Raw genomic sequence first — 12,173 nt, forward strand, 5'->3', positions numbered from 1 at the left:
ATGAATTTTTATTGAATAAATAAAGAGCCTCCATTGGGTGGCAACTATTCCTATTATTGCAATAATTACTTCTCTAAACACAACTGGTAGCTGCTTCTATAACTCCAAATATTACAGTTACTTACCAAATCTGTCTCTGATAAGAGAATATGAGTTATTTATTCTTCACAACAAATGCTTACATGAGCAAAAATGTCTAATATTTTACTTGCAAAGGATAATATTTTCTCAACTTTTAATCAAATGACTCATTTGATTAGAACAGAAATAATCTCTTAATTGCAACTAACTACATGGTACTCAAAAAGTTTAGTGATTAATAAAAATAAGCCCTGGCTGGTGTGGCTAAGAGATTAGAGCATCGGCCTGCTCACCAGAGGGGGTTCAATTCCCAGTCAAGGGCACATACTTGGTTGCAGGTTTGATCCCTGGCTCCAGTCAAGGCAAATGCGGGAAGCAACCAATAGATGTGTCTCTCTCACATCGATGTTTCTCTCTCCCCCCTCCCTCCCTCCCTTCATTCCTGCCTCCCTCTCTTTATCTATCGCCCCCACTTCCTCTCTAAAAAAATCAATGGAAAAAATATCCTCAGGGAGGATTAACAATCAAAAAAGTACATGCTCTCACTTCCTATATAAATGGATTTAAATTATATAATCAATATTTTAACTACTATAAGCAGGTAACATTTTATTTGAACTTTGGATACCAGGGAATAAAATACGGAAACTTACCAGGAAGTGATAAAGTCCCAGTTTCACTAACAGTTCCCTTAAATGACTGGCTACGCCTTTCATTCTGAGGTTCCAAAATGTCTCTGTACTTTGAGACCATAAGAACAGAGATAAAGTATACAACAGCCAAGGCTAAAAACTGAGCTTGTTTGCTATCCTCCTGGGGAAAAATAAAAGTAGGTGATCATGCCACTATTAAATAACGTGTCTTCATTTTATTTTACATGAAAATACTTAAATATAAACATGTGAATAAATCTTTTGACATGCAGAAAATAATAAATTTAACTTATCAACAATCAGTTTTTTGGGAAAATGTCCATAAATGAGAGGTTATATGCGTGTGAAACATGAAAAGAGAAAAGTTGGCCCTTTTTTTTTTTTTTAATAAAGTAACTCAATCTGAAGAGATATGTCTCAATATACTTTCTACAACTAATCAAATAGAAATTATCATTATACATGAATAACTATTTTTATTTCTAATCATAAGAATTAAAATACATAAAATATAAAATAACAGTTTTCCTAAAACACAAAACATTAGAGAAAAAAGTAAGAATATCAGATATGTCAAAGTAATTTTTAAGATTACTTTAGTACAGACAACCAAGTATCAGAATTGAAAGTATAGTGTCTGCAAAAAAGAAAAGGAAAAACTGGATTGACCTCAAAAAGAGGTTTAGGCTTCATCCTAAACTCTAGAGTTCACCTGCATATCTCTACATCAATAGCCTCTTCATCTGGCCAAATTCCCCATTTTCAATGGGATCCTCAGCACATCACTATTTGATAACTTATCAAAATAAGTTTGAATTTAATTTAAAAGAAAAAAATAAAACCTTCCCATCAAATCCTGAAAATTAAAGGTATTTTGAGCCAGGCTGATGTGGCTCAGTGGTTGAGCTTTGACCTATGAACCAGGAGGTCATGGTTCAATTCCTAGTCAAGACACATGCCCAGGTGCCCGATCCCCAGGGGGGGTGCATGGAGGAGGCAGCCTATCAATGGATATCTCATCATTGATGTTTCTATCTCCCTCTCCCTTCTCATCTGAAATCAATAAAAATATTTTTTAAAGGTATTTTGAGTAGCAGATAAATTTAGGAAGAGGAAAACAAAGAACACTATTGTCTAGCAGAAAAATAAATGGAAATTAATGGTACCAATTAACTAAAAATTAATAACTAGCGTCAAAACTTTTGGACACAATAAAATTCAAGAAAAAAAAATGAAGATAGCCACCTGATACAGTATGACATACTTATAATCAGACAAGAACCTATGGTACTTTTTAGGTTCTACTGTAAGAACTTATTACTCTTGATGGAAAAGGTAAATGAACATTCTTCCTTTTCTATTAACCATCCCTTTTCTCAAGATACCCGTGTTCCTGTGCCACACAATCCTGCCATCTATTATAATAATCAGTGCTAATGATATCAACATTTAAAAGGCAGACAAACAAGTTACTTAGTCTTACCTTCTTAATCTCTTATAATTTATTTAAGCGTAACTGCATCCTTATTTAGCCCATTAATATGTTTAATGTTTACTAATTAAATCCATGCAATAAACTGTAGCTATCATTTATTGACTACTCACTGTGAGCTAGCCACTGTGCTATACTTTATATACATTCCTTTACCCCTTAGAACAAGATAAGAATTAGAGAAGTTAAGTAATTTACCTAAGGCCATATAGTAAGTGAAAAAGCAAATGTAAACTCAGATTAGAGTGATTAAATACCTTAGCTCTTAACTTCGGGGCAATCATTTCTTTATATACCTAATCTTAAATCATTTCTTTTTCCATCAAAGTTTGCTTTGGCTAGAAGAGGCTCTGAGATAAGGTTTGGGAAATAGAAACTTTTCTCTTTTCTAAAACTCCTACCAAGTGGTTATATAACTTTTATAATTAATAAAATTAAAATCACTGCCAAAACCGGTTTGGCTCAGTGGATAGAGCGTCGGCCTGCGGACTGAAAGGTCCCAGGATCGATTCCGGTCAAGGGCATGTACCTGGATTGCGGGCACATCCCCAGTAGGAGATGTGCAGGAGGCAGCTGATCGATGTTCCTCTCTCATCGATGTTTCTAACTCTCTATCTCTCTCACTTCCTCTCTGTAAAAAATCAATAAAATATATTTAAAAAAAAAAATTAAAATCACTTGTAACTTTAATAAATTACAATATAGACATAGGAAATAGTCTAATTCTCTGTCCAAATATCCTATCTAATAAAAGAGAAACATGGTAATTGGTGTACGACCGCTACCCTTCCCATTGGCTAATCAGGGCGATATGCAAATTAACTGCCAGCCAAGATGGCGGCCAGCAGCCAGGCAGCTTGAAACTAACATGAGGCTTGCTTGCTTCAGTGACGGAGGACTCCAATGTTCCCCGCCTGCCACTGCAGGCCTCTGAGCTGGCAGTGTGAAACATAGTTACAAAAATAGAAGCTAAACAAAACCCCAGAAACCAGCTTTCAGCTAGCCGGGATCTCAGACCTGGAGTTGATACAGAGTTTTGATTGTAGAACCTAAACAAACCAGATACCTGCTTTCAGGAGGGGAGGCCTAAGAGCTGGAGACTCAGAGCTAAAGCTGGCTCAGAATAAAAAATAAAAAAAAGAAAAAAAGGAGCAGTTGGGAGCTTCAGTCCCAGCCTGAAAACAGCCCTCAGCCCTTCACCCAGACTGGCCAGGCACCCCAGTGGGGACCGCAACCCTGAAGGGTGTGTGACCAGCTGCAAACAGCCATCATCCCCTCATCCAGGCTGGCCAGGCACCCCAGTGGGGACCCCCACCCTGATCCAGGACACCCTTCAGGGCAAACCAGCCAGCCCCCACCCATGCACCAGGCCTCTATTCTATATAGTAAAAGGGTAATATGCATCCCAGCACCGGGATCAGCAGAGCCGCGAGGTCTCCCGGCACCAAGATCAGCATGACAGGGGGCAGCGCCCAAACCCCCTGATCGCCCTGTGGCTCTGTGTGTGACAGGGGGCGGGGCAACAACCTCCCTATCGGCCCTGCTCTGTTCCTGACAGGGGAAGGCGCCCCAACCCCCTGATCAGCCCTGCTCTGTGCCTGATAGGGAGGAGCCCCCCAACCTCCTGATCGCCCTGCGGCTCTAAAATACATCTGTGCTAGTGGCCAGAGATGTGTTTAAAATGGGGGGGGGGGGGGGGGTTGTGGGGAATAGGGTTGGGAGGGGCACTGGGAAGAAAGTGTTCACCTGTGTGTGACAGGGTGCGGCACCCCAACCCCCCCGGCCCCACGGGCCCTGCTCTGTGTGTGACGGGGTAGAGCCATAACCTCCCCATCGGCCCTGCCCTGAGTGTGACAGTGGCGGCGCCCCAACCCCCTGATCGGCCCTGCTCAGTGGGTGATAGAGGGCGGCGCCCCAACCCCCCCACCCCACGGGCCCTGCTCTGTGTGTGATGGGGTAGAGCCATAACCTCCCCATCAGCCCTGCCCTGAGTGTGACAGTGGTGGCGCCCCAACCCCCTGATCGGCCCTGCTCTGTGGGTGATAGAGGGCGGCGCCCCAACCCCCTGATCCGCCCTGTTCTGTGCATGACAGGGGGGAGCTCCCCAACCCCCTGATGGGCCCTGCTCTGTGCGTGACAGGGGGGAGCTCCCCAACCCCCTGATGGGCCCTGCTCTGTGCGTGACAGGGGGCAGCGCCCCAACCCCGATTGGCCCTGCTCTGTGCGTGACAGGGGGTGGCGCCGCAACCTCGCCATCGACCCTGCCTTGAGTGTGACAGGGGGCGGTGCCCCAACTCCCCAATCGGCCCTACCCTGAGCGTGACTGAGGGTGGCATCGCAACCTCCCAATCCGCCCTGCTCTGTGCATGTCAGGGGGTGGCGCCCCAATTCCCCAATCAGCCCTGCTCTGAGCCCAACCAGGGGCTGCACCTAGGGATTAGACCTGCCCTCTGCCACCCAGGAGCAGGCCTAAGCCAGCAGGTCGTTATCTCCCGAGGGGTCCCAGACTGCGAGAGGGCACAGGCCAGGCTGAGGGACCCCCTCTCTCCCCCGAGTGCACAAATTTTTGTGCACCGGGCCTCTAGTCATAATATAATAACTTGTTAAAAAATTCCAAAAAGCCTGATCATACAGAGCCAGGGTGAGGAACTTTTATTTTAAGTGCTATGAAAGGACATTAGAGAATTTTTACAGCAAAAGAGTTAATATCATCTATTCTAGATTTTTAAAGATTACTCTAGGACAGTGATGGCGAACCTTTTGAGCTAGGCGTGTCAGCATTTTGAAAAACCCTAACTTAACCCTGGTGCCGTGTCACATATGGAAATTTTTTTATATTTGCAACCATAGTAAAACAAAGATGTATATTTTTGATATTTATTTTATATATTTAAATGCCATTTAACAAAGAAATATCAACCAAAAAAATGAGTTCGTGTGTCAGAGGTGACACATGTGTCATAGGTTTGCTATCACTGCTCTAGGACATACAAGGTTATGGGGCAATAGAATGGACACATGCTCAAGAAAGGAGAATGGAAAGAGAAGGAAGCAGCAATATTGGGTCCCAAAATGAACCAGTCAATGGATTCTTAAAAAACAAAACTTAATGGTTTCTTGATTAAAGGAATAACAGCAGCTACCAAAAAGTAAAAAAAGAGAAAAAAAATTTTAATTGAGATTTAGAGAGGCAGCATAATCATATGATTAATATCAAAATTTCAAGAATTAGATTTCCTAATCTAAGTGGGTTAGATTCCCTAGTCCTTAACCCACTTCCACCTTTTACTACTTGTGTGATCTTCAGCAGTTATTTAACCTAATACTATCTTTCTCGTAGGATTATTGTGTATATTAAATGAGAAAATACATAGAGCATCCAGTTCTATGCTTAATACACAGTAAGTGCTCAATAATTATTCGCTATACTATTAACAAATTGTATATGTGTATAAACTTAATGAAGAGCTCAGGAGAGGACTAAAACACAAACGTGGAGAAGATGAAGAATTGAAGTTATAAAGTTTATAAAAAACATGTAATAGAAAGCATCTAGTACTTAACACACAGTAATTGTTCAATAAATATTAACTAATAACAAGACTCCAAATCCCTGTGAGTAGGATTACAAGTGATTTTTATTTTCATATTATACTTTCTTATATGACTGTACAATTTCTATATGCAGCTTGGCCATATCCTATATCAAAATCAGCTAAAACACAACTTTTTCATCTTTAAAAAATTAAAAACACCACACACAACATTTCATCATTTACCAGTATGTCATATTTATATTTCTTTGAGGGAAAAATATCCAATATTCAGAAAATAATAAGACATTCAGGACTTAGGCATTTCACTACTTTCAGAGTATGGATTCTGAAGTTCAGACTGCTGGGTCTGAATCCTATAATTTACTAATAACTCCATTAGCTTGAAAAAGTTACTCAAGCTCTATGCGCCTCAGATTCCTCATTTATAAGATGGAACTTAGAACAGTATCCAACTCAAGAAGTTGTTGCACTTAATGAGTACATGTGAAGCACTTATAGTGCTTACTATATAATAATACGCTATTCTCTTTAGTGTAATTGTTCTGATATATTAGTTCCATTTATATAAATAATATCTCCCAATATTCTATGATTCTAAGATTACTGTCAAAAAACTGGCTTCTTCTTTCTACTCGACTATTTTATCACAGAGAGTTTTCATTCTCAATATTTTGGGCCTCAGAGGAAATACATATCAGCTAAGAGAGTACGTGAAAGAAATACTGTTACTTACGATGTCTCTGAAGACAACTGCCCTAAGTCGATTGATATCCATGTCCTGTAGGAGCCTGTCAAAATCTCTCACTGGAGATATACCACCAGTTACCATGTCCACTGGACTCTAAGACAAAAAAAAAAAAAAAAATTACACAGATATTTTTTAAAGTAAACACAGTATTCCAGTAACCAGAGAAATCAGGCTATTAAGTACTTGTTTTTCATACTTCTTTCTCTCTCAGTTTTCCTGTTGTTATTGTTGTTGTTGTTTTTTGTTGTTGTTGTAGTTTTTAGATGCTGGGTTAGAGGTGGCGGTATAGAAGGGAGCCAGGAAGGAAAAAACAAACTGCATGCTAACTCACCAAGTACATGAAATACAAATTGACATAGTTGAAGGGGAAAGGTACAGTAGACACAAGAAAAGTAAACATTTGGAAAAGCAGACAAGATTAAGTATAAGCAAATCTTTACTGTGTATTTAAACACAAATATTTAAATGTTACGTCCACAGACTAAAATAACTATTTTAGGACCTCTGTCAGATTTATTTAACTTTATGTTGAAATGAACAAATAAAGTTAAGACTTAATCATAAATAAGAGTGTGCTTTTTTACTTAATTAATGATTCTATATCTCACCTTTGCTGTGGATTTCCCCATGGAGATCAGGCTGTGCACTGTTTTCTGGCCTTTGGTGGCATCTCCTCTTGTTTTCAGTTGTGAATGCTGCTGACACTCCAAGCAATTCCTGACTGCCACTGCACACACTGTTATTTATTTTAAGGAAAAGATTGGGTAAGAAAAGAAAATTATATTTAAGATTATAGAACTGATAAAAATCACCTACCCAATACGATTTACATAAGATTTTATTGGAACCAGATTACCTTCAGCAAAGTCCTGAAATGACCCTGGACTTTCTCACCTACTGTTTGTTTTCTGACTTTGGTAGTGACTCTGTTAGGGGCCACTGCTAAGAGTGAATCGGTTCAAGAACCTTAACATACTACTGTTTCTTAGATCTCACCTAAGCTACTTGCAATGATCTCTTATTAAGAAAAAGATAGGGGGAAAAGAACAAGAAAGAGAGTTGCAAAGGAACAGAAAGCAAGTCACACTGCATAAACTAGTCTATGACAATAACCTATTATCTTCATTGAAGTAGAATAGTTAAATTGGAAATGCATGTTTTTCTGATGATGTATTATTACAGCATTATATTAATAGAGTGATAGAGAGTATAGCTTTTATATGGAAATATTTATAGGGTCTACATTTTACTGGCTTTCATTAAAACTGTTTAAAGGGTGAAAAGCGAAAAGGACATTACTATACAGTCCAAAATTACTTCTCTAAAAATCTAACCAATTGGGCAGCTACTTGAGTTACATAGAAATTAATTCTGAATTTTAAATGATGAATTAAGTAATGCACAATTGACTAATAATTGCTTGACATCACATAACCATCTTACTTCCCAACCAGATCAGTAACACTCAATGTATCTGATCAGAATACGAGTGGGAGAGAAATTAGGAACAAGACAGCCTTGGCCAGATAGCTCAGTTCATTGGAGAATCATCCCATACACCAAAAGGTTGTGGGTCCAATTCCTGGTCAGGGCACATACCTAGGTTGTGGGTTTGATCCCTGGTCTGAGTGTGTACAGGAGGGAACCAAATAAATGTTTCTCTCTCACATCAATGTCTCTCTCTTCCTCTCCCTTTGTCTCTCTAAAAATCAATAAAACATATACTCAAGTGAGGATTAAAAAAAGGAAATTAGGAACAAAACATAAATTAAAGTGGGGATTTTAAATACCACCAGACTACCATAAGGCAACAGGCACAGAATTGAGAAAGAGAAGCATTCAGAAAGGTGTCAAAAGTAAACAACAAAAATTAGAAAAAAGGAAGGAAAGGAGGAAGGGAGAATATGGAATGCAACTCTGTCAAATCTGGAATCATCCCCAGGAAAATAACCTTTGTACTATTTTTTGACAAGTTACATAAAATCAAGTTTGGGTCTGCATTACAACCATAGAGGACTGCCTAGTGTCAATCAGTCCCAGGAGTACAGGTTACTCACTATTGTTGCCCTCTAACCTTCCTTCCCCAGCCTCAGGAAAGAGGAGACCAGGGATCAAAACATTTGGATTATTTACCAAGCTTACCATACTGTACTAAGTGACTTTGAACAAGTTACTTTCTGAGTCTCTTTTCCATATACAGGAAAAGATAGTGCTACAGTAGATTGAATTTTCTCTTTATTTTCTTCTACAGCTATGAAAATTAGAGCATTACAGTATTCCCTGGCTTCCAAATCTGATGCTTCTTGAGTAAAGCAGTGCTAGTGTAGCCTTATATTTTTTAATTCTAGAAATGTACTTTTTTTAGGAAAGTGGAGAGATTTTTAAAATGGCATAAACAAAAGCAATGGAGTCTCAATATTTTAATGACTAATTAAATGTTTAAGGAAATATACTGTAACAAAGAAGGGGTAGGATCACTAAACAAGCTACTATATTCACATTCCAACTTCACCAATTACACATTCTGAATTTCGATAAGTTTCCTATTTTCTCTGATCTCAACTTTCCTCATGAATAGAAAAAACGAAAATGATCGTTGGCCCATTGTGAAAATCAGCAATAATGACAAATTACAGCAGTCAATAAGTAATAGCTGGTTTTGCTATGTTCACCATTTGAATCTTTTTTTTTTAAATTTATCTTTATTGTTGAAAGTATTACAGATGTCCCCTCCCCCCCCCTTTACCCCTCTACCGGTTTCTCACCCCCTCTCCAGGCCTTTACCACACTATTGTCTTAATCTTTCTTACTTAAAATTTTAAAACAACTTTCTAAAAATTGTTATGCCAAATTCTTTAAAGTATCCTAAGTTTAAAAGTACTCTGAACAGCATTTTGAGTAAAAATAATCACTGTACCAAAAAAGACTAAGTACAAATATATCTCAGTTTATATAACACATTCTTACTAAATATGGGGAAATATTTCATTAATTAGACTTCCCACTTCTAATGCTGCCTTTTACAGTCTGTCTTCGTAAGTCATAGCTTGTAATGGTTTTGCTTCCACTTTCTGGTCCCACTCTCTCCAACCTACTTCTCTCCATTTAATAAGAAAATCATTAACAAAGTATCAGTATTTACAACTGGAAATAAGACACCTTCTGTGTTAAGTAAAAAAAAAAAATTGGTGCTGAGGCCGGTTTGGCTCAGTGGATAGAGTGTCGGCCTGCGGACTGAAAGGTCCCGGGTTCGATTCCGGTTAAGGGCATGTACCTGGGTTGCGGGCACATCCCCAGTGGGAGATGTGCAGGAGGCAGCTGATCCATGTTTCTCTCTCATCAATGTTTCTAACTCTCTATCCCTCTCCCTTCCTCTCTGTAAAAAATCAATAAAATATATTTTTTAAAAAAAATTGGTTCACCTAAGGCAGCCCAGTAACACTAAAATTCTTTTCACGGATTTTAACTTTTACCTAAGGAAGAACTGCCTCCAGAAGAATAGAGGTTTAGTAATTTGATTAACTGCTTTAACAAATTACCACAGCTTATTTGGACAACGGCTGTGCTGGAATCATGCTAGTTTAGAACCTTGCTACTCAATTGTGTTAGTAAGAGAAGCAACATCGATATCACACAGACTTATTAGAAAGACAAGTTTAGGCCTCATACCAGACACATGTAATCTAAACTGCATTTTAACAAGATCCTCTCTGGTGATTTATGTGTATAAATTATTTTTTGTTCTCTTTTCTTTAAAAATTTTTTTTTCAATTATAGTTTACATATAATATTATATTAGTTTCAGGTGTACAGAGTGATTAAACATTTATATAACTTAGGAAGCAATCCCCCTAATAAGTCTACTGCCCATCTAACACCATACATACTTATTACAATATTACTGACTATAGTTTCTATGCTTTACCCCACTTCCCTATGACTATTTTTACAACTGGTAATTTGCACATTAGCTGGGACTTGTTAGAAATACAATTTGAGGCCTCATCCCAGACCTATATAATCTACTCTGCATTTTAACCAGATCCTCTCTGGTGATTCATGTGTATAAATTTTCTTTTTTTAACTTGAGAAGCACTACCTTACAGCAAAAAAAAAAAAAGATTAGAAAAAGAGGGATAATGCTGACCAGAATCAATTTAGTTGATTTTTTTCAAAACATGTCCTTCCTCTTCTATACAACTTGTCGACGACTACTCTAGCACAGTACATACACAGTCCTTCACTCTCTGCAAGTTTAAAAGTAGCGTATGACAAAATGACTAGCACACATTTGCCTAACAACAAGAGAAAGATAATGTTCAATTTAATTTGTCTGGATTACTAAAACTTTTTCAAGTAAATTCCTAACTAATGGGTTTTAACAGCTCACCAAGTCGGAGACATTGCCGCAAAATTCCTCCAGATGACATATTTTTTTCAGCTTCAATTTCAGTAAAGCCCAGAGAACTTGCAAATATGAGCACATCCACAAGGCTGATTAGCCTCTGCAAAAATGTCACAGAGGCTTCTATGGAGAGGCCCTGAGTAGGCTCAATATTCTCCAGCTCATGCTGTAAAGAATCAAGTTTGACAATTACATCTATATTCTGATAAAAATCTAATTTTATTACATCATTCCCCAATGTTCTAAATTTTATAAAAAGCCAGGCTTCCAGAAATCTACCACCACAAAGTGATTTCCTTATCATTTCATCTAAAAAAGGGCAAAGGAAACATACAGGTGAAACACTGTCAATCATTTCATATTCACTAACTGACACATCCCTAAGAAATCAGCATTCCTTTTAGTACTTTCTTTTCTGTTGCTTTGATTTACAGCACATTCAAGTTTTAATCACTAAAGATGCATAAAAGTCATGTTTTCACACCAAGTTTATAGAGTAGTTAAGTCCTTACTGTAGCCGATGTAGCAGCTGAAAGCAATGGCAGTATACCCCCACAAGCCATGACCATATTGTCCATCACTTGAGAGATGAGATGAATTGTGTTGTGTACAAAGATGACATTATCACTGCTATTCACGAAGTCCATAACTGTCTTTGTTGAATGGCTGTCCAAAGATAAATGGTGTTTACTGATAAAGCTAAAGAAAGGAAATCACAATTTGCCTACTTGAGGGGAGGGAGGATAAGAAGGTGCTTTTGCTTCATCTTGAAAGCTTGAGTAAGATAATGATGCAGCAGGCACATGGGGGTGTATACTTCCTCAGAAGATGCGGGCCATTCCATAGCAGCAGTTACTATCCAAGCCCTTTTCCAGTGCTGAAACATAAATACTATTCATCTGACACTTGATATAAAAAGTTGAACTAAAATATCCTTAACTAGGAACAAAACTGAGAAGCCATGTGGCAAACATTAAGAGGTAAATGGTGCTAAATGTGCTACTGAAAATGAATTTTCTACTAACATTTTCTTAGATAATTTCATAATATGCTTTTATATGGAGTAAAAGTAATATACAAATAACAATAAACAAATTAGCACTTTTAAAATCATAAATCATACAATCAAGGATAATCTGAAACACAGATTTTGTTATACCAAAAATTCACTGGAGAACTGGAAGTTATTCTTAAATGCCAATTTTTTAGTAGCTCTAATAATAAACCCATTTGGTGG

General features: G+C 38.2%; 1 protein-coding gene across 6 annotated transcripts in view; it reads right to left on the reverse strand.

The window, feature by feature from the left end:
• The window catches only part of LRBA (LPS responsive beige-like anchor protein), a 559,344-nt gene that overhangs the window by 435,304 nt on the left and 111,867 nt on the right, over window positions 1-12,173 (reverse strand). For all 6 annotated transcript variants that reach the window (XM_036315411.1, XM_036315409.1, XM_036315413.1 and 3 more), the window contains 5 exons: window positions 11,449-11,602; window positions 10,922-11,102; window positions 7,140-7,267; window positions 6,517-6,624; window positions 735-894 (listed from right to left, as the gene is read on the reverse strand). In XM_036315411.1, coding sequence (XP_036171304.1) covers window positions 735-894; window positions 6,517-6,624; window positions 7,140-7,267; window positions 10,922-11,102; window positions 11,449-11,602 — 731 coding nt within the window. The remainder of the gene's footprint in view (window positions 1-734; window positions 895-6,516; window positions 6,625-7,139; window positions 7,268-10,921; window positions 11,103-11,448; window positions 11,603-12,173) is intronic.

This window comes from Myotis myotis, unplaced genomic scaffold, assembly GCF_014108235.1.
Source record: "Myotis myotis isolate mMyoMyo1 unplaced genomic scaffold, mMyoMyo1.p scaffold_m19_p_6, whole genome shotgun sequence".
NCBI classification, from domain to species: Eukaryota; Metazoa; Chordata; class Mammalia; order Chiroptera; family Vespertilionidae; genus Myotis; species Myotis myotis.